Source organism: Balaenoptera musculus, chromosome 1 (genome assembly GCF_009873245.2).
Source record: "Balaenoptera musculus isolate JJ_BM4_2016_0621 chromosome 1, mBalMus1.pri.v3, whole genome shotgun sequence".
Lineage (NCBI taxonomy): Eukaryota > Metazoa > Chordata > Mammalia > Artiodactyla > Balaenopteridae > Balaenoptera > Balaenoptera musculus.
This window is the reverse complement of record NC_045785.1, coordinates 149,355,747-149,382,663: the sequence shown is the minus strand read 5'-3', so window position 1 is coordinate 149,382,663 and position 26,917 is coordinate 149,355,747. Positions and strand designations below refer to the sequence as shown.

Sequence of the window (26,917 nt, the reverse complement as noted above, 5' to 3'; positions counted from 1 at the left end):
ATGCTAAAAGCATGATCCTTCTTCTTTAAAGAAAAAATATTAATTGGACTTATTAAAAACTCAAAACTTCTGCTTCAATTACACTGTTCAAAGAATGAATAAAATGAGCCACAGACTGGGAGAAAATATTTGCAAAATACATATCTGCTAATGGACTTGTATACAATATATAAATAACTCTCAAAACACAATAAGAAAAGAACCCAATTTTTTTTTAGGTGGGCAACATATTTGAATAGATCTATTTCACCAAAGAAGACATATGTATGCCAAAAAAGTACATGAAAAGTTGCTTGATATCATTAGTATTACAGAATGGAATTTAATACCATAGTGAGGTATCACTAAACAGCTATTAGAATGGCTGAAATTAAAAAAAAAAAAACCTAAAAACTAACAATACCATTAACTGGCAAGTATATGGAGCAATTGGAGCTCTAATACATTGCTTGTAAGAATGCAAAGTGGTATGAACATTATGGAACACAGTTTGGCAATTCCTTATAAGGTTAAATATACATATACCATACAACTCAGCAACATAAATAAAAAGGTATGTTTATATAGAAAGCTGCATGAGAATATTCACAGCAGCATTAGTCATAATCGTTCCACACTGGAATTAGTCCACATATCCTTCATCTGGTAATGGATGAACAGCCTATACCACATCCATACAATGGAGTAATACTCTGCAATAAAAAGAAATGAACTCCTGAATCATGCAACAGCAGGAATGAATCTCAAATGCATTATGCTAAGTGAAATAAGCCATACTCAGAGGCTGTGATCCCATTATGACATTCTGGAAAAGCAACATTATAGGGACAGAAAACAGATTAGTGGTTGGCTGGTTGGATAAGGTGGTCGAGAGGTGGGGAGGGTTGATTACAAAGTGGCATGAGGAAGTATTTGGAGATAATGGAACTTTTGTTATTGTGCAGGTAATTACATGATTATTTGAATTGATCAAAACTAATACAGCTGTACACTTAAAAGGGTGAGATTTACTGTATGTACTTTGTTATCTAGTAAACCTAACTTAGAAGAAAATCATTAGGTACAATTAAGAGCATATTGGCCCAACAGTGAAAAATATCAGTGACAGAGCAATAGAAATCCACCATGATTTGAAAAGAAAGATTAAAATAAGAAACAGAGAGAAAGACCTTTGGGAGAAAAAGCAAAGAGTCAAACATACATGTAACTGGAGTTTCAGAAGAGAGGAGAGAGGAAAATGTAGAAAATCATTTCAATAAATACTGGCCAAAAATTATCTAAATTTGATCCAAAACAACAACCCCACAGGTCTGGGAAATTCACTGACCCTAGCAGAATAAATTTCAAAAATTTACCAAGAAACCGCCACTAAACTAAACACAACATGGTAAAACTACTGAGAACAAAAGAAAAAGTAGCCAGTGAGAGGGAAAAACAAAAAACAAAACACAAACATATTACATCCTCCCTCTCCTCACCCCAAAGTAAGAATGACATGACAGCTGACTTTTGTTAAGGAACTGTTGAAACTACAAGGCAATAATTTCTGCTAATGTGCTGAAAGAATAAACAGCCTAGAATTCTCTGTCAAAGAGAAATCTTTCAGAACTGAAGGTGAAATTAAAACAGTTTCAGATAAACAAAAGCTAAGAGAATTTGTCATTAGCCAACCTGGACTATAAGAATTGATAAGGAAGTTCTCCTGGCTGAAGAGAAATAATACCTGATGGAAATTCAGACCCAAAAGAAAGGAGAAAGGACACTCTTCTGGTTTAAAAGGCAGTGTATTATCTGGCCCTCATCTATTACTCAGATTTAATCTCATAAGATATTCTCTTGAACTCACTGCCCAGCCCAGTGTTTCTTGATTTTGTTTTTTCCTAAATTCTGTCAAACCCATTAATGGATACTGAATCCTAGAGGGTCAGAATGAGTATTTTACTTTTTAAGAAGTAGAGTAGAATGGGAAATATCAGAGTACACTGGTCTGAGGGCTAAGTAGTAACTTTTAACGTTATCTCAGGCCTGTTTGTTTATATACTGGTTTACAATGTAAAATGTATTTCTTTTTTTTTAAATTTTTAAAAAATTATTTATTTATATATATATATATATTTTTGGCTGTGTTTCTGTGCGAGGGCTTTCTCTAGTTGTGGCAAGTGAGGGCCACTCTTCATCGCGGTGCGCGGGCCTCTCACTATGGCGGCCTCTCCCGTTGCGGAGCACAAGCTCCAGACGCGCAGGCTCAGTAGTTGTGGCTCACGGGCCTAGTTGCTCCGCAGCATGTGGGATCTTCCCAGACCAGGGCTCGAACCTGTGTCCCCTGCATTGGCAGGCAGATTCTCAACCGCTGCGCCACCAGGGAAGCCCAAAATGTATTTCTTGATCTCTGGGTTACAGTCCAGAATGTTTGGAAAACACTGCCCTAACTCCACTGGCCTTTGTACTTCTTGAACATCCCAGTTCCTGTGTGTTGTTGTCACCTGAGAACTTTCTTTTTCATATCTTGGCATGGCTAGCTTCTTTTCAACTTTTAAATTTGAGCTCAAATATTACCTTCTAAGAAAAGTTTTTGCTGCCTTTCTAAAAGAGCAGGGTACCGCAGTTAGTGTCAGCATGATCTTAAAAAAATCCTAGAGCTAAAGAGCATTGAAAGTTTCTTTTGAACTTACCCTGAATTTGTGTCTGGTACTCAGACCTTTCTCAAAACTTGTCAATAATGGAAAGAAAATGTAGGAAAGCAAATAAACTATAATGACAGCCTGTTTTAGGTGGGAAAAGGTTATTAGATTTCTCCAGATCTGTTCACCTGGAATTCAAATGCACAAAGTCTTTTTTTTTTTTTTTTCAATTAACATCTTTTCATTCCTTTCCTCTTTCTTTCCACTGGAAATTATTACTTTGCACTAGTTTTTCTGGTCCTATGTGAAAGCAGCTTTCCATTAATTCTGGAATTTCTCCGTTTTTCAGTGGTCAAATGTGTATATCCATACGTTGAAAATGGAGTGATAGTCTCAGGACTCGGACCAAAATTTTACTACAAAGCGACGATTGTATATAGATGCAACAAGGGTTTTAAGCTTAACGGCAGCAACAAAATTGTCTGTAGTGCGAACAGTACTTGGGAGCCTGAGATACCAACATGTACTAAAGGTATAAATATTGTCGTTTTCCTTTGTTGTTTTTTTTTCTTTGAGATTAAATATCAATGATACAGAATAATAGAAAGAAACAATTTTCGTATTTAACTGTCTTGTATTCATTTCTATGATAGTTGTACGACTTCAAATTCACAAAGAAATCTGCTGTTGCAATTTTGGATGTCTTTATAGGGTCTTAGCATTTCATGTACATCATACACGTATATAAATTTCTCTTGTTTGGCATTTTTTACATGTAAAAATGAATAGCAATCGTTTTTCAGAGTAAATTGAAGCATAGAAAGTTTTACCTAAATAAGAGTGAAAGGCAGAATTCATATTAATGAAAAGAAAATAATAATGCCCAAGTTTTTTATTCAATCTACATTATTTTGTTTTTCAGAGTCAACTACTCCTAGTACCCAGCCTCCAATTTCCAGTGCCTTAGGTTTAGTAACTACCTGCATATATTTTTTCAAAAGTCTTTTAAATTCCTGGTGAAAATGCCAGCAGTAACTCCCAAGTGTTGATCCAATCTACATTTTTTTTGTTTTCCAGTGTCAACTCCTCCCAGTTCCCAACCTCCAATTCCCAGTGTCTCAGGTCTAGTAACTTCCTGCTTATATATTTCAAAATCGTTTACATTCCTTGTGATTTTTTTCAAAATCTTTTAAATTCCTATGATTTACACTCATTCATCAATTTTAGGAATGAAAGGAAGAAGAACATATTAACAGCCATTTTAGTTGTTACATTTAGTGACTTTAAAATTATTTGCAGTAGTCTGCAGATGTAAGCAGGTGGCAAGTTAAGTAAACTTTAAACATGTTTACTTACATGTAAAATGATTAAAAGATGGTTTTTTTGGTGGATGATTTAAAACCTTCCTTACTGAGTGATAGTAAATTTAAAATGGGATCCATTTAAAGCACTTAGCACAGTGCCTGGTATCTAGAAAGCTCTTAAAGGTAGCTTGTATGCATTACAGCATAACTCAAATTAATATTAATGCAGAGGAAGGTCCATGGCGTCTGTTTTTTAACATGTATGTTTTCTGTGTCATCGACATTGATAATTTATTCATTTTAAAAGTGATCTGTTGACACCTTTACAGGGTATCTTCTGGGTCTAGGACTATGTTTCTTTTCCCAGACCGTGACCAGTTTGGTTCTGCAGGGACTACTGATTAGCTGCTCTGCCTAAGACTTGAGAGACTATTTTGATATGGTGGAAGGAATTATCTTCCTGATTTCAGGGCTGCTATCTCTGGCTTCTTCTCTTTGGTTGCAGCAGAAGCAAGAGACAAGAGGAAGAGAGGAAGAGCATTAGCCTGGGCAGACTGCACTCAGGGTCCCAGTGTGGCTCTGCTCACTAAAGTAACATCATTTCTATAGGTTCCAGTGTCCCATTGTTTAATGACTCAAACAAATGTCATCTACTGGCTTTTAATTTGTTTACTTCCTATTGTCCTAATATTTTAAGGACTGAGGGTAATTTTTCATGTTAACATGGTAATTAGAACACCTTTTTATAATTCCTGTAAACCTGGTATCCAGTAATCTCCTTGAGTACCTTGGTGAGGGCTGTGAAGTTTTGGGGGGGAAAAAGATTTTTTTTTGGTGGATGATATTGACCCATCCTTGTTTACTCACATGGTCCTATTGGGACTATGCACTGTGGTATACTATGTTTGTTGATAGGCTCTTTTGAAAGAATTGACCATAAGCATTTTATAAAGGATTTATAAAACACTGATACAGTTTAGTGTTTGAAGAAGAGAGAATTGTGAGGACAAATTTATAAAGAAGGTAAACTACAGGGAGTTTTTTTTAAATATCAAAAATCCAAATTCCTCATGAGACTGTCAATCATTTTTTATCATCAGTTAGAGAGTATGAAAAGGATCATTAGTGACATATAATGGTGATAAGGTAGATCTGATTATGCAAATATGAAAAAATGTGGACAAAATACTAAGTGGAAAAGAAAAGGATACAAATTATGTAATAGGACATTATGTGGATGGTATTTTTTTAAAGATTCATATCTTTATTCTGAACACATATTTTTATGGTTTATTATTAGTTAACTTCTAGGATTTCCATTATATAATACAAAGCCATAGTGAACATCCCATAGTGAACATTCTTATGGATACATTCGTATGTACTTGTGTAAATATATATTTTAGGTTAACTTCACAGAAGCAGAATTGCAAATTTTAGGAAGTATGTGTATTTTTCATTTTGAGAAATAATTCAATTTGAGAAATAATCTTTTTAAAAAATCAAAAGTAAATCCATAATTTTGTATTGATAAGTCTGGAGAATTGAATCAAATTTCTTTTTCCAGATTCCAAGCCTACTCATCCAACTACGACTCTGGGATCAAGTCATCCAGGTTCAGCAGTTCTTTATTCTACATATATTGCTTAGAACTTTTTAGGGTGATGAGTGAAAAATGATGTCACATATTAATTTGCATTTATTTAATTATCAGTGAAGCTGAGCTTTTTTCATCTACAGTTATTTATTCATGTCCTTTTTTCATTTTTCTATTTGGTTTCTAAAATATTTCTTGTTGATTTGTCAGAACTTATCAAAGCCTGTTTAAAATGAACTTTTTTTCTAGGTTTTTTTTTTTTTTTGCCTTATATTTACTAGTCAGTTTTCTTTTAAAATTTTATATTATTGGGTATATATATTGCTTTTTATAACTTTTAATTACATAAATAGTATATGAATATGAATTTGTAAAATTTCAAACATTATGAAAGCATACAGAGTAAAAGATTACTTCTCCTCCTCTTTCTCTAATCCATTTCCTGAATCATCACTTAATAGTTTAGGGTATCTTTTATTATTTATTTATTTATATTTATGGCTGTGTTGGGTCTTTGTTTCTGTGCGAGGGCTTTCTCCAGTTGCGGCAAGTGGGGGCCACTCTTCATCGCGGTGCGCAGGCCTCTCACTATCGCGGCCTCTCTTGTTGCAGAGCACAGGCTCCAGACGCGCAGGCTCAGCAATTGTGGCTCTCGGGCCTAGTTGCTCCGCGGCATGTGGGATCTTCCCAGACCAGGGCTTGAACCCGTGTCCCCTGCATTGGCAGGCAGATTCTCAACCACTGCGCCACCAGGGAAGCCTAGGGTATCTTTTTATTTCTGTACATCAACATCTTTATATGTGTACTTATACATATTTTGGCATTTTTTTTTTTCGTAACCAAAAATGGCATTAGGCTGCTCATATTTTTCTGAAACTTTCACTTTTTCCATTTAATGTCTTGAATTGGGGTTGTTTTTAGATTTACTCCCATCCTTTTTAATGATGACTTTAATATATACCATATTTGACTATTCTCCTATTTTCTCATTTACATGTGCATTTTACATTGATAGGTAGCTAGCTGGGTGTACTGATCTTTTCCGTAATGGCTATGACTGTGTATCCTTCTTATAAAAGCTTCAGGACTTCCCCATGCTGAAATTATATGAACATCTTAACCATACATCCTGATTGCATTATTTGCATTACATCGTTGTTTTATCTGAAATTCATTGTGGTATGTGGAATGAGATTAGGTTCATCTCCATTCCACCCACCCCATCTAATGGCTAAGTAGAACTATTTGTTGAATAAGTTGTCTTCTCTACAGCTGTTTTGAAGTGCCAGTTTTTATCATACATTAAATAAAGTCATAGGTGCTCTAGTCTTCTCTCTGTTCCCTTGATCTCTGTCCATTCCTGTGCCCCCGCTAAGTCGATTTTTTGATGGCGGTACTATGATATGTTTTAATATCTGGCAGAAGACATCCTTTTCAGAAATGTTCAGACTATTTTCTATGTTAATTTTTCTAGATAACATTTTTTTTGACTATTTCAACCATTTTAAGTGTACATTTCAGTGGCATTAAGTACATCACTACTAGCTATCATCACAACTCTTTCATCATCTCAAAATGAAAGATTATATCCATTTAATAATAACCCTCCATTCTCCCTCCCCTCAGCCCTGGTAACCAGTATTCTACTTTCTATCTCTATGGATTTGACTATTCTAGGTCAAGAAGTAGAATCACTTCTGACTTATTTCACTTAGCATGATGTTTTCAAGGTTTGTCCCTCTTGTAACATGTAGCAGAACTGTATTCCCTTTTATGGCTGAATAATATTGCATTATTTGTATATACCATATTTTGTTTATCCATTCACTTGTTGATAGCCACTTGGGTTGTTTCCACCTTTTGGCTATTCTGAATAACACATTGGGTTATATGGTAATTCTGTGTTTCCCTTTTTGAGGAACAAACTTAGTGTCTTCCTCAGTGGCTGCACCATTTTACATTCTAACCAGTGATACACATAGGTTCTAATTTCTCCACATCTTTGTCAACACTTATTTTTCTGTTTTTTGATAATAGCCATCCTTATACATGTAAAGTAGTATCTCATTGTGGTTTTCTTTTTTAAATTTCCCTAATGATTAGTAATTGATCATCTTTACATGTGCTTATTGGTCTCTTATAGATCTTCTTTGGAGAAATGTCTGCTCAAGTCCGTTGCCTATTTTTGAATTGGTTTTTTGTTGTTGTTGAGTTTTAGGAGTTCATTATGTATTTTGGATATTAATCTCTTATCAGATACATTATTTGAAGATGTTTTCTCCCATTCTGTGTATTGCCTTTTCACTCTGTTGGTAGTGTCATTTGAAGCACAAAGGTTTTTAATTTTGGTAAAGTCCAATTTATCTATTTGTTCTTTTGTTGCCTGTGTTTTTGGTGTGACATCCAAGAAATCATTGCCAGATCCAATATCATGAAGATTGTCCTCTATGTTTTCTTCTAAGCATCTTACAGTTTTAGCTCTTAAGTTTAGTTCTATGATCCTTTTTGAATTAATTTTTGTATATGATGTAAGTGTCCAGCTTCACTATTTTGCATGTGGATATCAGTTTTCCAAAAACCATTTGTTGAAGAGATTGTCCTTTCCCAGTTTTTCCCCATTGAATGTTCTTAGCACCCTGTTGACAGTCATTTAACTATATAAGTAAGGGTTTATTTCTGGGCTTTCTACTCTATTCCATTAGTCTGTGTGTTTGTTTCTATGCCAGTACCACTCTGTTTTGATTATTGTAGCTTTTTAGTATGTTTTGGAACCAGGAAGTATGAGCCCTCTCAACTTTGCTCTTCTTTTTCAAGATTTTTCTTGGCTATTGCTAGTCCCTTGATTCTATATGAATTATAGGTTTGATTTTTCTATTTCTGCAAAATGGATTTTCAAGATGGTGATGGGGTTGCATTTAATATGTAGATTGCTTTGTGTAGTGTTAACATCTTAATAATATTAAGTCTTCCAATCCATGAACACAGGATGTCTTTCCATTTATTTATGTCTTTAATTTTTTTTCAGCAATGTTTTGTAGTTTTCACTGTATGAATGTTGCACTTCCTTGGTTAGTTTATTCCCAAGTATTTTATTCTTTTTGATACTATTGTAAATGGAATTGTTTCCTTAATTTCCTTTTTGGATTATTCATTGCTCATGTATAGAAATGCAACTGATTTTTGTTTGTTGACTTTGTAGCCTGCAGCCAACTTTGCTGAATTCTTTTATTCTATCAGGTGTGTGTGTGTGTGTGTGTGTGTATGTGTGTGTGTGTGTGTATGTGTGTGTAATGTTTAGAGTTGTCCTTTTATAAGATCATGTCATCTGGAACAGAGATCATTTATTTCTTCTTACCCAATTTGGACGCTTTTTATTTCTTTTACTTGCCTAATTGCTCTGTCTAGAACTTCCAGTGTTATGTTGAATAGAAATGGCAAATGCAGGCATCCTGGGTTGTTTCTTATCTTAAGGGAAAAACTTACAGTTTTTCACCATTGAATATGATGTTAGCTATGGATTTTTTATAAATGGTCTTTATTATGTTAAAGTTTCCTTCTATTACAAATCAGATTCTAAATTGTTTTTAAGCCCTCCTGTACCTTTTAGTTTTTTTGTTCTGTTGAGATATAACTGACATAGGGCACTGTATAAAGTTTACATTTTACATCATAATGATTTGGCTTGCATACATCATGAAATGATTACCACAGTAAGTTCAGTGAACATCTGTCATCTTATATAATACAAAATTGAGGAAATAGAAAAAAAATTTTTTCCTTGTGATGAGAACTCGTAGAGTTTACTCTCTTAACAACTTTCTTACATAACATACAGCAGTGTTAGTTATATTTATCATGTTGTACATTACATCCCTAGTACTTATTTATCTTATAACTAGAAGATTGCACCTTTTGACTGCCTTCATGCAATTCCCCTTTCCTCCCACCCTCTGACTCTCTTAACCACAAATCTGATCTCTTTCTATGAGTTTGTTTGTTTGTTTGTTTTTGAAGTATAATTGATCTACAGCACTATGTTAGTTTCTGGTATACAACATAATTAATATTTTCATACATTTCAAAATGATCACCATGGTAAGTCTAGTTACCATCTGTCACCATACAAAGATATTACATAACTATTGACTATATTCCCCATACCTTACATTTCATACCCATGACTCATTTATTCAGTAACTGAAAGTTTTTACCTCCTAATCTCCCTCATCTATTTCTCTCCTCCCCGTACCTCGAATCCTCTCCTCCTGGCAGCCACCTGTTTGTTCTATGTATGACTCTCTTTCTGTTTAGTTATGTTTATTTGTTTTGTTAGATTCCACATATGAGTGAAATCATATAGTATTTGTCTTTCTCTGTCTGACTTGCTTCACTTAGCATAATACCCTCTAGGTCTATCCATGTTGTCGCAGTTGGCAAGATTTCATTCTTTTTTTATTCCATTGTATGTGTGAATGTGTGTGTGTATATATATATATATTTATGGATAAAGAAGATGTAGTGCGTGTGTACAGGAGGGCTTAAAACCAATTTAGGATCCAATTTGTAATAGAAGGAAACTTTAACAAAGTAACATTCATCTATGGATGGGCACTTAGTTTGCTTCCATATCTTGGCTATTGTAAATAATGTGCCAGTGAACATAGGGGTGCATATACTTTTCGAATAAGTGTTTTCATTTTCTTAGGGTAAATACCCAGTGTTGGCTTGTATGGTAGTTCCATTTTTAATTTTTTGAGGAATCTCCATACTGTTTTCAATAGTGGCTGCACCAATTTACATTCCCACTAACAGTACACAGGGGTTCCCTTTTCTCTACATCCCTACTGGTATTTGTTATTTGTTGTCTTTTTGATGATAGCCATTCTGACAGGTGTGAGGTGATATATCATTGTGCTTTTGATTTGTACTTCCTGATGAGTACTGATGTTGAGCATCTTTATGTGCCTGTTGGCAATCTGTATGACTTCTTTGGAAAAATGTCTATTCAGGTCTTCTACCTATTTTTAAACTGGGTTCTTTGTTTTTTTTTGATGTTGAGTTGTATGTGTTCTTTGTATATTTTGGATATTAACCCCTTGTCAGATATATTGTTTGCAAATATCTTCTCCTATTCATAGGTAGCCTTTCTTTTTGTTGATAGTTTTCTTTGCTGTGTAAAAGTTTTTTAGCTTGATGTAGTCCCATTTGGTTTTTTTACTTTTGTTTCCCTTGCCTGAGGAGACATCCAAAAAAATATTGCTAAGGCTAAAGTAAAAAAAGGGTATTTGCTATGTTTTCTTCTACAAGTTTTATGGTTTCAGGTCTTAAATTTAAATCTTTAATCCATTTTGAGTTTATTTTTGTATATTTTGTGAGCAAGTAGTTCAGTTTGATTCTTTTTCATGTTGCTGTACAATTTTCCCAACACCATTTATTGAAGAGGCTGTCTCTTCCCCATTATGTTTTCTTGTCTCCTTTGTTGTAGATAATTTTCCATATAGGTGTGGGTTTACTTCTGTGCTCTCTCTTCTGTTCCATTGTTCTATGTGTCTGTTTTTGTGCTAGGACCATACTGTTTTGATTATTTTAGCTTTGTAGCATAGTTTTAAGTCAGGATGTGTGATACCTCTAGCTTTGTTATTCTTTCTTAAGATTGTTTTGGCTATTCGGGATCTTTTTGTTTCCATACAAATTTTAGAATTATTTTTTCTAGTATTTTGATAGGGATTGCATTGGATCTGTAGATTACCTTGGGGTGTATGGTCATTTTAACAATATTAATTCTTCCAGTCCAAGCACAGTATATCTTTCCATCTGTGTTGTCTTCAATTTCTTTCATCAGTGTCTTATAGTTTTCTGAATATAGGTCTTTTACCTACTTATTTCTTGGTATTTTGTTCTTTTTGATTTGATTGTAAATGGGATTGTTTTCTTTTTTTTTTTTCTTTTCTTTTTTTTTTAATAATCAGTAGGATGTTACCACAGGATAATGGTTCTTTTTTTTTTTTTTTTGGTTTATTTATTTATTTATTTTTGGCTGTGTTGGGTCTTCGTTTCTGTGCGAGGGCTTTCTCTAGTTGCGGCAAGTGGGGGCTACTCTTCATCGCGGTGCATGGGCCTCTCACTATCGTGGCCTCTCTTGTTGTGGAGCACAGGCTCCAGACGTGCAGGCTCAGTAGTTGTGGCTCACGGGCCTAGTTGCTCTGCGGCATGTGGGATCTTCCCAGACCAGGGCTCAAACCCGTGTCCCCTGCATTAGCAGGCAGATTCTCAACCACTGTGCCACCAGGGAAGCCCAGGGATTGTTTTCTTAATTTTAGTTTTAAGTATAATCACATTGAATCCATAGGATAATTCTGACAACACACTAATGATTAATTTGTTTGCTGTACCACAGAATATTGTCCCAGGAAATGTTACTGGACAGGAAGAAGAATGCTTTGATACTGAATATAAATTTATAATATTTTGATACTACTTTTAATGAGAAACGTTAATATAGTTTATATAAGGAAAATGAAATTATAAGGGTTTTTGTACAAAGTCAAAAAATCAAAACCTATGAATTTAGAGGACTTTAAGCTTTATTGTTTTTTCTCCTTCTTTTTTTTACTTCCATTTTTTTCTTTTTTTCTAGGATATCCCAGTCCCAGTGATGAAACATCACCTAAAGATGCTGAGAGTTTAGGTATTATTTTGGTTGTTAATAACCCTGCATCATGAGGCCCTAGTTTTCAACATGGAAATATTACCATTATCTGTAGTTAGAAAAGAGACAACATGTCACAAATTGGTGATAATTGTTCAATGTGTAATTGTAAAATTGTACATTTTAAGTAATTTTAAAGGTGAAGATACCATGACAAATATAAGTGGTACTATGTATAGGCACATGTGGGTAATACAGTTTTTAAGAGATTCCCCAATTTAGGCTTCCTAGCATGATAAGTTTACTTTCTTAAATAATACAGTTATATGTAGTTTAATATATATAAAACATAGCTTGTTTTCCATGTGATAGTGTTACTATGTAATGGCAATTTTTAGATAAATTTTCCTTCTACTGGTACCTTGTATGTACAAGCCTTAAAGTACTACTAGTTGGGTTAGTTTTTCTATATCAAGCTGGGGTAGCACACTTAATGTTGGCTCACATAGTTCACACATATGTGTCAAAGAACTTGATGAAGTATAGTTGTGACAGTTAAATGAAATATAAAGATTTACTGATAAGGAAATGAAAAATAGCTATTACTTTACTTTAGACTAGTAAGGTTAATCTTTTTATAAAATGTACTTTAGGCTTGTTATGTTTTCCCTCTGAAAACTGGTCAAATTGCCACTGTGTCAAGTGAATCCAGTACCATCTCAAGATGCTTACACTTGATAATATTTATGAAATAAAAAGAACAGAGCTGAACATGACATTTTATGCTATGAGTTATAGATAATAAAAGTAATGGCAGTTTAGAAGCAGAGGTACTACTGACAAACATTTCTAAGAATTAAGATTTGGTAGTATTATTTATTGCTCTCTGGATAGTCAAAAATGCATGTTTACGTTTCTGTGCATAGGTTTTATCCATGTGCCCTGGTGTTCCGTTTACATTCTTAGAGCAAATCTCCTTGTAGTCTTAATCTGGGGGGAAAGGGGAATAGGAGCTGTGATGATACAATGATGTATTGTTTGTGAAGACTCTGCAAATAACGTCTATATGATAGATTAATAGCACTCTATTTATGACTTATTCTACAGACCCACTTAGGGAAAAAAATATATGTTAAATTTCTAACAAAATCATAAGTAATAAAAGACTGAATGTTGAACTAAATGAACTATAGTGGGCTACTACATTTCTAAAATGATTTTCCTCTAAACTAGTAAATTCTAATTGTCTTAGTTACCTTTACTAAATAACCTGGTGTGGTAGCTACAGCATACAACAATGAAAAGTGAGGCTCCTGTTAGGAGTTTCACAAGGTGTGTCCTAACCCTGGAATGTGATTAGAAGGGTTCTATGATGAAAATAACCTGGAAGCACTAGCAGTCATGCTAAAACTAGATTGATAATATTTTCTTTGTAGTTATAGATGATCTGATCAAATTAAAATGCAGCTGCTACCTGGAGACCCCTAGGTACTTATCTCCCAAACTGTTTTCATTTTTTCTCAGGTGCAGGAATCATTGTTGCAATTGTCATTGGTGCACGTACGTATCCCAAACTTTGATAGCAATTAAATCAAGACATTACTCTGAAGAAGTGCAATCGTTTTTTAAAAGATTTTTCAATTTCTGTGGCTTTATACCTTGAAATTAAGTAAAACAGGAAAAACCTGACCTTTTATATAATACACTACCTTGTATTAGTGTTTGTCTATTCCTTTGTATTCTACATGTCCAGTTACTAACAAACCTTAAATAATACAAGTTGTTTCAAGATCATTGCTCATATGAGTTTGCATCCCAAATATGCTTTGGGTAATTTTCTCAATTAATCAAGGACTCTTCTCTGACTTACTCTGTACTGTTTAATGCAAAGAACTGGATTGATACTGAAGAGTCCAGAGGGAATGTAAATGTATATGTGCTTAAATAAGATAACATTTTCTAGCCATGGAAATCTGACCATCATTTATTTCTTCTGCTAGATTTTGAATCTTGGCAATGATTTTTCACAGTTACATATCATTTGTTTCCTGATTTCTTGTAGTGTTTGGCGTTGGAGTAGTTGTCTGCGGCATCTGCTTCTCTTTTTGCAAAAAGAAGAAAGGGTAAATTAAACCATGTTTTTTAATTTATTGGTCCTTCTCACAGTTGACATAGTTTTGTGCAGTTTTTGTTTGTAGTCTGTATTGCATGTTGTTTTTTCAAAAAATGCACCTGCATGAGTGTGTTGTCTGAATTACATTTCTTTACTAAAAATGTTTTCAGCTGCTTTCAGTATCATTGCAACAAGAGTAATCTGTGCAGGTTGCTTCAGCTAATTATGATGTAAGAAAAATTTCTGTGGGATTTGAGGTTTAAGTGCTGTAGTAAATCATGGACCGTTTTGGGGCTTTCTCTATCCTAGGTGTACCCAACTTCCTAGATTGGACTAATGGCCAAGATTAAATATTATAAAATGGTTCACTGTGGAGACTTTGACAGCTGTAGCCACTGTAATTTTTATGGTGAAAGTTTTCAGTTGTCTGTATAACTTAGGTAGTAGTAAGAAGCTACATAGATGGCTCATTCAGATACCCAGTTTGCTTTCTTTTAGATTTGTTATTTATACAAGTTAAACTGGGGAATTTTAAGCAACACTATTTGATTTCCCTCTTATGTTCTCTTAATTTACTAGGTCGCGGTAAAACTGATTGGGTTAAACTAAAAGTTGCTGAGAGGGTAAGATTTATAAGGCACTTTATGAACTCTGTCTTTTTATCTATAAAAATGAAATAAGGGGGGTGACTTAAAATTGAAAAAAAAGGTACAAATACATATCTTCTAAGGAGAATAGAGTTTTTAAACATCATCTTAAATTTTAATGAAATAATTTAAAATCTAATGAAAGACTTAGAATAAAACTGGAGCATAGAGCAAGATTAGGTGCTTTGATATTTCTGACTTTTAGTGATTTTTTTCCCCCTATTACTTTGGAAATAGCTTTGAAATCAAACTAATAATTAAAAACAATTGGTATTCATGGCTTTATGATATATATTCCTTTTATATTAATCACTGGGTTTGGACTACATAATAAAAGTACATTCGTCACTCATAAAGAGCTAAAACTCTTTTTATATTTCTTGGTTATCTTTTAAAAATATCCACAGTGCCTTCATTTGAATCTTAAATCTTATATTTGTAGAACACATAGTATGCATATTTGATTTCTCTATCAGCAGTATATTTTTTAAATTACATGTACACAGCAATCTGAGAAGGAAGTACTATCAGTGAAATATTTGACAAGTCTAAAAGGTTTATCTAGAAATAACCTCTAAAGAAAGCAAAACAAAATAGCTTTCTGCTCCGCACTCTCCTTCTTTGTTTAAAACATCACTACACCAAAATAAGGTTCCCTAACAAGTATTAACCAAAAACTCTCTAGCTACCAGTTAATGAGTCTTTTAAAGCCAAACAATTATCTGAGCATCGTATCCCCCAGCTTAAAGTTTCAGTAGCGTTAGAGATCTGAGATCCCATTTCTAATGCGTTCCCAAGTGATGATGCTGCTGGGCCTGGACTACACTTTGAGAAACCAGGGTGTAGACCATTCCTGATGTGCCCGTGCTCTTTAACTTGAAGAAACACCATCAAGCTTATTGGGAAGTGTTTTACCTGTTTAAGATTATTGGATTTTTTAAAGACTCCTCATTTATGTGTATGCTTCTTTAAAAGAATGTGAAGTAATACCTAGCTTTAGTTTGCCTTTCTTTTAAAAAGGTAAATATTTTTATTATATTCTTTGCATTGTTTAATGTCCATATTTTCCCCCCCAAATTGCTTTTGTTGCTTTAGAAATTCCTTTACAAGACTGTAAAATATATGCAGTTGCTTCTCTATTCCTAGGGATAACTCTGGAAGCAGGATACCAGGCACAATAATCCAGAATTGCTGTTAGTGGGGGTTCCCTGGCGGTCCAGTGGATAGCACTCAGCACTTTCACTGCTGTGGACTGGAGTTCAGTCCCTGGTTGGGGAACTAAGAACCTGCAAGCCTCGTGGCGCGGCCAAAACTAAAATAAAAAAACACACATTTGCTGTTAAAACTTGATACAAAATGGATTTGATATAAACTTGTATTTATGATAATTTGGGAACACAATTACCCTGCTATAATATTTATACCAAAGCATGAAAATAGTATAAGTAGTCATTTTTAAGACCATTAAATTATGATGAAATATGGCCACAGGGTTAAAGTACTCTGTTATAGTTTCCTGTTTCTTAGCTCTCAACTAAGAATAGAATAGGATCCCAGTTGGTCTGATGGGCTCCATCTACACCCTCCTTCCTTTTCCCTTTCAGTCTCCTTTCTTAACTAACTCTTCAGCCAAACTTTCCAGCCTTGGAATCCATAGCCCTTGCCTCTCCTTTGCTGTTGCTTGAGTCCTGTCTTGCATGTCCTGACTGTGTGGTTCCAAAAAACAGATACCTTTTGTTTACATTAATGTTTTCAATTATTTGTTGTGAATATTTTTTTCATAAATGCATGATTTTCTCTACTCGGGTTAAATCATCACTGGATAAGTGAGAGTTTTTTAAGCTCATTAGAATTATTGCAATAATTTATGTATTTTAGTAACAGTGACTGAGTACTTTTTCTTTTTTTCCATTAAGGATATTTATTATTTGTTGTAATTTTAAAATATTTTCATGTTATATTAATAATGACTGATCCAGTAACTGTAATTTTTAAGCTGTCTGCTTAAATTAATATTACTGAAGCGTTTTTGGATATAATATAAATGGTGAATCCAGTTCAGGTGGTGGGGAGTACAATGACATGGGTAAAAACTTGAATGGTCAAATTAACTTGAACATTTTTCTACCTGGTTCTCAAATTCTTGAGCATTGAACAAAGGCTTTAAAAAATTTTAAACGAAAACTAGTAAATAACAAAGATGTTGTAACAGTTGAGAGAGCATATTTAAAAAATTTAGAGCCATCCTAGAAAAATGGGAAGTCATGTAATAAGTTTTACAGAGATCTTCCCTCAGGTGAAAACAATTGTGCCACAGGAAGAAACTGTCCTCGATGCAAAAGATCCATCTGAAAATGTATGATGTCATAAAATCGATTTCTGAGACAGTATTACATGGAATTAATACACGCTCTGTGTATTGCCTCAAAATCTAAGGTGCTAGAGACCAGGACCATTTCTCCTCATACAATCTTATTCTGTGAAAGAGAGTTTACATTATTCACTTCAGGCGAAGAGGTTTCAGAGGTAAACAGATTGCACAAAAATTTAGAATCTGTTTATCTGCTGGATGATCTGTAAGACTTCAAAGGTAAAGTAGCTTCTTGCACCAAATTCCTGTTTCAAGTTCCTAATGAGAATCAGGAGAGCCATAATTTATGAACCTAATTGTCAGCTTTACTTCCCTTCTCCTCTATCATTGATATTATCCCATTTTTATGCCACTCTTGCTTCCTTTTGGTTTGACGTCACTATTTTATTCATCCCTGTTCCCTTCCTTTGTTCAGCACACCCTAACTGGTGAGAGCCACAGACAAGTAAATTTTATTTCTCTCTGAGAAAAGATGAGAGAAAGGTTTGCTTTTATCATGAAAACGTATCTGCTTTCTGTTGCGTTTCTTTTTAGAGATGTCCTTTCTTCTGAAAAATATTCAATGAATATTTAGATATTGATAAACTGAACTAAGATAAGTGGGCAGTAGACATCCAAAAGAACATTTGAATTCCTGTTCCCTTTGCTAGATTATTGATGTTTTCTCCTACCTTCCCTGTTTTAATGTAAAAGAACGTGCACTGACAGGCTCTTGCTTTGATATAGGCGCCAACAGAGTAACGTCCCTCTTGTCCTTTCATCAGACTGTCTAGCTGCTCTACCTTCTAGCAGCTATGAATCCAAAGCTGGGGGAATTTTTTAGCCCAATGGGAAATGATCACAGAATGTGTTCATTTTAAGTTCATTTTGGTTTTTCGACTGAAACCAAAATACATTTCACTTAATTTTGTAAAGAAATTCAATTTCCACTTGTAAATATTAATTCTTTAAAGGCATTTATCTGTTTCCCTTGGCCAGGATATTTTTAACATATAAAAGAGAAACCACCACCAACAAAAAATCCTCAGATTTTGGAAAATTATGAAATGCATTGCCTTAAGTCATTTAACCCCCTCTACCTTCTGTCTCTGAATGAAATGAATTGGAAGGTCCTCCTTTTGTGCCAGAATGTGTGTCTGCATGGCCAGGAAAAGAGGAGTTATGTTTCCCACCACTTATAATGTGAGGCGCTACCCTAGGTTACAGTCATGAGTTTGGGAGCAGATTCTACAATGGCCAATAAGAAGGGCAATTTCTTAGTAAAAGCAAAGTGGTGACTTTGATCACAGGGGCAAAGGGGAAGACAAAACATACCAACTAGAATGGCACTGTGGGCCTACCCAGCCCTATGTATCTGCTTGGTTCTCTTAGGATTCCTTTGAGGCTAAAGCCAACCAGGAAAGTCGTTTTCAGATGGGCTGTGAGCTTCAAGTTGTCTGTAAACACTTGAAGTTAACTTAATGAATGCTGAAGGTAGTATGACATAACTGTAATTAGTACAATAATTCACTTTCACATTGTAATTATCTTCAAATAGCTTTGTTGTTATATCAAATTAATGTTTCTTTAAGTTTACATTAATGCAGGGACTTCCCTGGTGGTCCAGTAGTTAGGACTCCGCACTTCCATTGCAGGGGGCATGGGTTCAGTCCCTCGTCGGGTAACCAAGGTCCCGAAACCTGAGGGGTGTTGCTGAAAAAAAAAAAGAAAAAAAAGAAAAATTTTATATTAATGCTTATTTATCCTTCTCATATATTGGATTTCTATTTAAAATTCTACTTAAAGAAAAGCATTTCACTACTACAGAAAAAAAAAAGTACTGACCTCAAAAACTAGTAAAATATAGTGGTCTTAGAGGATTCAGGATAGGCCTAAGTATTGAATCACTCTCCAGAATAGTCCTGAGGAAACTGCTATATAACAAGTATTGTGCTGTGACAGTGCTGGTTCATCGTGAAGCCTCCCCCACCAAGAGAAATATGAAAGTCTCCAGAATTAACACGGTTAGCTCTTTCATGGGGCAGGCATACTGTAAACAACCGACTGGTCCCCATTTGGTTGTAGTCAGTTTCCTAAGCAGGGACTGGAACTGCGTTTTCCAGCTCCAGAGTCAGTAGCCCTGAGTGGCTGCCGAGGACATCAAAAGTGGCTCATCCTACTTAAGGTGAGCTTCAGTGCACACTACACACCAGATTCAAAGACTTAGTGCAAAGAAATGTACAATCCGTGAATATCAGGTTAAGTAAAATATGTTAAAACTAAGTTTCCTGCTTATCCTTTTTTTGATGTGGCTTCTAGAAAATTCAAAATTACCTGTGTGACTCGCATTATATTTCTTTGGAAAACACTGGACTTGAATAACAGAGTTTAGAAAGATGTCTGTTGTTACCAAAAAAAAAAGTGTTATGTGAGTTTTAGTTACTTAGGAGACTCTCCAACCAGAACACATGATTTTCCTTGACTGTGAGGGGTAAATGAGGCATTACTCACTGATCTTGAACGCTGCTAGAATCATTAGCTGTTTAAAGGTTTCATCTCAGAGTTAGATTTTAAATTGCAATATTAGGAAAATGTGTGTTTCTCTGTAGTCTTCCCCATTAGCCCTAAATTAAGATAAGGGAATATTTACTAAATATATGCAACTGCTCTATTTCTTGTCTTGGAGGGAATCAAAACTATAATACAGCAATAGAAGAAGGGTGTCTAGAGTGAGACTGGCTGAACATTGGAATTATTTTAAAAGAATCATTTAATTCCTAGTTCAGTGACTCTTACTAGTATATAGTTTTTTTTTTATTTGTCCATGTTCTAAATGGGCTTCTGGAATTAATTTATGTACTTAATTATGTTCACCTCTGACCCTATTTTCTTACCTTGCTTCGTAGGAAAGAAGGTATTGCTACATACAGCGCTTACCAGGATAAGGCAACCACTCCAGCAGAGTAGATGAACTAAATGGTTTCCACAAACCCATGTATCATTCAGCCATGAAAATGAAGGAAATCCTGCCATTTGAGACAATACAGATGGACCTTGAGGGCATTATGCTGGGTGAATAAGTCATATAAAGAAAGACAAGTACTGTATGATCTCACTTATATGTGTAATCCAAATAACCAAGCTTATAGAAAAAGAAATCAGATTTGCCTTCATCAGAGGTGGTGGGCTGGGGGTGGTGGTTGAGTAAAGGCGGTCAGAAAATATAAACTTCCAATTATAAGATAAAAACGTACTGGGATGTAATGTACAGCGTAGTGACTACAGTTAGTAACACTGTATTGTATATTGGCAAGTTGCTAAGAAAGTGGATCTTAAAACTTCTAATCACATGGAAGAAAAAAAATTTTTTGTAGGTTTGTGAAGTGATGGATGTTAACTAAATTTACCGTGTAATCATTTTGCAATATATACATGATCAAATCATGCTGTACACCTTAAACTTATGCAGTGTTATATGTCAGTTATATCTCAATACTGAAAGAAAAAAAATCTATAAAAATTATTTGCTAGTTTCTTACATTGTCAGGAATGGAACTGTTAAGCCATAGTGCTAACATTTTAATGTGGCTTAAGTATAGTCACCATCCTTTAATGCTTCTTTGAAATGTGTATGAATTTGTGTTTGAATATCTTGCTTGTTTTTCCTTAAATAACGCTTGTATTTATAGGGCAAGTCAACACAGTATCCCCACTAGTGTTAAGGTGGGGAAATAGTTTTTCTATAAAATTTCCAAACTCAGAGAAATATAATTCAAAATGACATTACATTTCATTTGTAAAGAAAGTGATTTTGAAATCTTTTCTGTTCAAAGATGATTGCCAACTCTTAAGATTCATTCTTCAACAGTCCCAAAATATGCATTATATATTGTTTATTATAAAAGTTTGATTTCCTTAACTAAGAATATTACCGGAAAATACTCTTACAGTTAATAGGTTAAAATACTATTTTTAAAAATTTGTAACCTCTTGGTGATTTAGAGACGCTATAAAGTTTATTTCTGGCATTTGTTCTTCGCCCCTTTTAATAACAATAAACCAGTCTAAGAAATCCAGAAGAATTCAGCATCAGTTGCATGCTTCTGTACAAAGTTAGAGGGCTCTAACACCCATAGCAGGAATGCCAGCTCAGGACAAAGTGAACACTGTGGGCTTGTAGTTTTCTTAAAAAGAATTCCACTCTTTAAGAGAATTAGAATCCACTCTAAATTCTGTTTTTCTCTCCCCACCTGAATAAAGAGGTGTCTTACTTTAAACATGTCATCTGAATGTAGGCAGTTTTGTAGGGAGTAAATTCATCAGATAACCTCAAGTTGCATCAGAATCTGAGTCTCACCTCATCTGCAAAGGGCAGAGTAAAAATGAAGCCCCATATTTCAGAAAAGCAAACTTAACTCTGTGGATTTGCTGTAGGTCATGCAAAGGGACAGGAAGAGGAAACAGCAAAGGTAGCTCTTGACGCTCAGGTGGGACGGATCCCAGCCCTCTTCTCTGTCCTCACACCAGGCAGCGCCTCCTTCAAATGAGCCAGCGGCCAAAGAGGAGGGACTGTCTCTCTAACTCCAATTACATTTTTACATGTTTTGTTTCACACTTTTATAGTTAGTAGCACAAATTGGGCCAAAGAAACGTTGCCTTAGAAATATATGAATAAAGAATCAAGAGTGAACCAGAGTAAATATTGTTTTACTCCCTAAGGACATGTTTGTAAGGCCATGTAAGTGGTCCTTCCCTTTGTAGTCTCTGATGAGGCACTTTAGGAAGATAAATTTGAGGAGAATAAATTCAGGAATTCTGAGATAAATATAGAGTTGAAGTTTTGCTGTACCCTTTTCCACATAATTTTCGAGAATCTAGCACTTGCTTAGAAGCAAGGGGGTGGCTCTAGTACATATTTTTAAAACCCTCAAAGAAGTGTTTTCAACCAAAGATTATTATGCTTACCAAAATAAATTGACTTTCATAGTATAGTTTCCACTTCAAAATTAGTTTTTCTAATTTAATATATTTATATGTAAGAGTGAAATATGTGTGTACATATAAATTATGTTCTGTTTGTCAAATAATTTGTCAATTAAATATATGGGGATACCATTTTTCTCTAGAAGTGTTTATTTAAATGAGAGAGGGAAAAGCGTATTTGAATTTAAAGGTTTCTTAAAACTGCATTTTGAGAATTGGACCTTCAGATCTATTAAAAAAATAAAATGTCATTATGGAGAAGTTTCATTTGTGATAATGCATTTATTTCCAGTGTGTTTTATCTCAAATCGGAGTACGCTTCTAATCGGGGCCCACCTTCTGTAAGCATTCGCCTCCAACAATCACCACTCCTACCCCTCCCATCTCAGAGCCTTAACTTAAACATGTCCAGGCTTCTCCCCTCCGCAGCGGTCACGTGCCTCCCCTGCTCAAAGGTGCTCAGTCCTACCTCTGTTACCCACAGCATAAAGTCCATTTCATGATAGATACTTGAAAGCTTTCTACAGTTAATTCCCAACTTTTCTTCCCAAGCCTTCTCTTTCTGCAACACTTCAGATAACCTGCTCTCAGTCAAGCCAGACAATCTGTCCTGTGCTCTCTGCTGTATTCCTGGTTCACTATTGGCTGAAGCGCCTCTGGTCTTGTCTGATCCTGGGCATCTTCCAGGGCCCAGCTCACAGAGCCCATTCTGTGCAGAACTTCCTGATTTCTGCCCAGCTCTCAGTCTTCATTAACTTCAATAACTTTCCATGTGTGTGGGAGAAGACATATCTTCCACATCACTTTAATGCGTGGGTGTGGCTAATGAAAAACCCAAGTCCCAACCATGAAAGCATAACATGTTTCTGAACCATGGCTGCACACTGGAATCTCCTGGAGACTTTTACTGATGCCTGGGTCCCACGCCCCCAAAATTTGTCATGTCATTGACCTGGGGTGTGGCCTGGGCAAGTAATTCTAATATGCAGCTAAGTGTGAGAAGCTCTCTGCATTAGTGGTCCTCCAGTCTCAGAGTCCACTTCTACACATGAACTTATAAAGACATAAGGTGAATGCTTACACTTACAGAATAAAATCATGGTTTTGTAATTCAGCCTATAAAGAAATCAGAAAATATCTAAAACTTGAATTAAGGTCTTATTGCCTGCCTCACCAAAAGAGGCTATCTGTGGTTTAAAAACAAAACAAAAACAAACAAAAAGCAATCTTTCTAATATCAACACTGGATGAAAATTAGTTTGACTATAACTAAAGAATGCATTTTATCAAATTTTGTCTTCTAACTTGAGACTATAGTATATTTTTTAAATTGGCATAAAATAAACAGGGAGAGCTTTTAAGGTGACTAACAATAAAAGTCCTCTACAAGAATTCTGAAGACAGCTGAGGTAGGCAGGAGTTTAAATTGTTCAAGAATGTTCTAGGTTTAAGGAAAATAGGCAACTCTGGTATTCTAAAACTTAGTAATTGCTGACAATATTGTAACCAAGAACGAATATTTTTGCATATTAAACATTTTATATATTTGTACTCAAGAGTAGGATTTAACATAGTCTATTGACTTTCAGAAACAATGCAAAATTGAGAGAGCGTACACATATTTTTTTTGTCTTCTAAGCTGCATTGCTTTCGTCATTTCCAGGCTCATCCATCCAGAAAAGGTTACCCTAGAATGAAGTGGTCCACCTTTATAGTATTAGCACTGCTGCCCTCCTGTGGCCTGTTAGGGCATTTGACCATGCCTTTCTTAGTTTTTCAAACTTTGTCATTATTCAGAGATTTTAGTCATTGCTGAGTCCCAGAAACCGTTTTTAATTTCATTTTAATTAACTAGCTCTTTTCTGCTTGCCTTCTAGGAAATTAACTTTTGAAAAAGCGCTAACCTCTGTCCCTTATGGCATACATATGGAGGAGCATAATATTGGGGTCTGCGGTCAGTAACTATTTTTCCTTCCCTCCGGCTTAAGTACCAGCAGAAAGTGACCAAAATTGCCTTAAGTATGCATCACATTGAGAAAGCTACCCACCCTGATTCCTGACTTATCAGCCCAAGAAAACTTGTTTGGGATAGTAAAACTCATATTTGCCAGGCAGTCACTTAAGTTTCTATCGTTCACCACCTTTACGTAGCTTTTAGAAGCAACTATGGTACGTACGTATGACACAATGGCAGGCCTTGTGCAAAACTAGCAGAAAGAATCAGGGCACCTGGCATCCTGGTGCTTAGGGTTTGTGGCTTCGTTGAGAATTCTGGAGGCTACTATCATTTATATGAGCACTATTCATGGTGTTCAGGAAAATGACTGGTCTTCTGATCACCCACTGCCACCTGAAAAGGATCCAAGGGAAAATATTCCTTTCAATCTGTCTTTGACGTGGACTCAATTATTGGAGAATCCTAGGGTAGGATCCCATACAACCATGCTTCTCAAATTTTTGTGTGCAGGTGAATCACACGATGATCTTGCTAAAATGCAGATTCTTGAAGCAGTAGGCCTCGCGTGGGGCCCGAGGTTCTGCATTTGTATGTGTTCCACATACTGCTGTTTGTGGAGGCTGTATAATGGCCTCCAGAGATACTGGAGTAATAATACAAGTTTCACCCTACTTTTGAAAATCCACTTTATGCCACTTAGTGCTTTTACAAAAGACCTGCATTGGTACCTGCTTCCATTAATCAAAAGAAATCCGAAGAGGATTTTTGCTTTTATGAAAAAAAAAGTGAAGGAAGCCCTCGCACAGAAGCGAAGACCCAACACAGCCAAAATAAAAAAAAAAAAAAAAAAAAAAAGTGAAAAGCGAAAATATCGTTCAGCATTTATTTTGCAGCGAGCTGTTATACAGGCAGCCCACACAGGAGGTGAGAGTGGCACCCCCAAGCTCCTTCCTGGGAACTAGACTCAGCATCTCAGCATCAAGTTGCCATAGGTCTAAAAGTATCTGTGCTTTATCTCCATTTATTTTGTGCATCCCTTTGCAAGGTATGCCCTTAGGCATTTGCTTCAATGCTTTATGCCAAATCTGCTTATGAAAGCTTGCATAGGAACACTCTACTTTCAGATACCAGGGGAAAGCAGTACCTGGAACCTGTGAATGTGGCTTTGTATGCAAAGGGTCTTTCTTTGCAGATGAGATTTTGGGCGGGGAGATTATCCCCCCCAGGTGGGGCCCTGAGTGTAATCATATTTAATCCTCAGGAGAAGAAGGCAGAGGAAGCCTTGACTACAGCAGAAGGCAATGTGACCACTGATGCAGCATGCTATGGTGTTGGCTTTGAGGGTGGAAGAAGGGGCCACAAGCCAAAGAATGCAGCTATGGAAGCTGGAAAAGGCAAGGAAACTGATTCTCGGACAGTACATCTGGAGGGAGCATGGCCCTGCCTATAACTTGATTTCAGATTCTGACCTCCAGAACTAAAAGAATACAGGTGTGTTGTTTTAGACAAGTTATTGTGTAAATGTTTGTGTCCCACCAAAAGTCCTACCTTAAAATCCTAACCCGAACGTGACCGTATTAGGAGGTGGGGCCACTGCGAAGTGATTAGGTCATGAAGGTGGAGACTTCATGAATGGGATTAGTGTCCTGATAAAAAGAGACCCCAAATCCCTTCACCCCCCTGCCCCAGGAAGTTACATGGCACTGTCTACAAACCAGAAAGCTGGCTCTCACCAGGCACTGAATCTGCCAGCACCTTGATCTTGGCCTTCCCAGCCTCCAAACCATGAGAAGTAAATCTGTTGTTTATAAGCTGCCTTGTCTGTAGTGTTTTGTTATAGCAGCCCGAAGAGACTAAGACACCAAGTTTGTTGTAACTTGTGAAAGTGGCCACAGGAAACTAATACACCGACGCCACGAGTCCTCAGGTCACATTTTGTGTAGAAGAAAGACCCAGAGGGGGAGCTCTCAACCCTGACTGCGCAGTAGAATCCCCTGGGAAACTTTCAAAAAACACATGTCCAGACCCCATTTCTACAGCAGTATAACCAGAACCTGTAGGGGTGGGATCTGAAAATCACTATTCTAATGGCTCCTTGGGTGAATGTAATCAGAAGGTGGGTGGAGCTGTATCACATTAGAATAAACACAAAACATCGCTTTCCTTGTGTTCAAGGAAAACTCTTAAACTGCCCTAAAATGTAGACACACCAGTCTGCTAGGCAATTCCATGAAACTATACACCAGCTTCTCAAAGCGCAGGGCTGAGCCAACATCTTACATGAAGACTTACCAGGTTGGAGATTTAACACGTTGTTTACCCTAAGCTGGTAAAAGACTTGACTTGTCTCATAGTTATTAAGATTCACCAGCACTTAGTTCCACAGGTGGGAATTCTTTGCCAGTACAACTTGCATGAGCCTGGAGGTGCCTTCAGTCCAACTCGCTCTCCACTGACACGCTTACAGTAAATGGGTGGCAAAACTCAGGGAAGCGAGCTCCATGCCTGACAAAGCATTTTCTATATCTGGGTGGAAAGCATGGCCTCAAAAACCAGACTCAAGATGTCTCCAAAAGAAACATTCTGCTTAGCAATTTATAAAGAAAGACCACCCTGGAATGCCAACTTTAGGTAAAGACCTGTCAGCCTCCAGAAGAATAAAGCAAAATAATCCTAAATGAGGGACATGTTAATTA

General features: G+C 35.8%; 1 protein-coding gene across 6 annotated transcripts in view; it reads left to right on the top strand.

Moving 5' to 3' along the window:
- The window catches only part of LOC118892282 (membrane cofactor protein-like), a 61,421-nt gene extending 40,088 nt beyond the window's left edge, over window positions 1-21,333 (top strand). The window contains exons 6-14 of one of the 6 annotated variants that reach the window (XM_036846750.1): window positions 2,971-3,153; window positions 3,544-3,588; window positions 3,699-3,743; window positions 5,493-5,540; window positions 12,160-12,210; window positions 13,696-13,731; window positions 14,234-14,294; window positions 14,864-14,907; window positions 20,188-21,333. In XM_036846750.1, coding sequence (XP_036702645.1) covers window positions 2,971-3,153; window positions 3,544-3,588; window positions 3,699-3,743; window positions 5,493-5,540; window positions 12,160-12,210; window positions 13,696-13,731; window positions 14,234-14,294; window positions 14,864-14,873 — 479 coding nt within the window. In that variant the 3' untranslated portion in view covers window positions 14,874-14,907; window positions 20,188-21,333. The remainder of the gene's footprint in view (window positions 1-2,970; window positions 3,154-3,543; window positions 3,589-3,698; window positions 3,744-5,492; window positions 5,541-12,159; window positions 12,211-13,695; window positions 13,732-14,233; window positions 14,295-14,863; window positions 14,908-20,187) is intronic. The other 5 variants (XM_036846734.1, XM_036846779.1, XM_036846742.1 and 2 more) reach the window with 5 other exon arrangements.
- The last annotated feature ends 5,584 nt before the right edge of the window (window positions 21,334-26,917 follow it).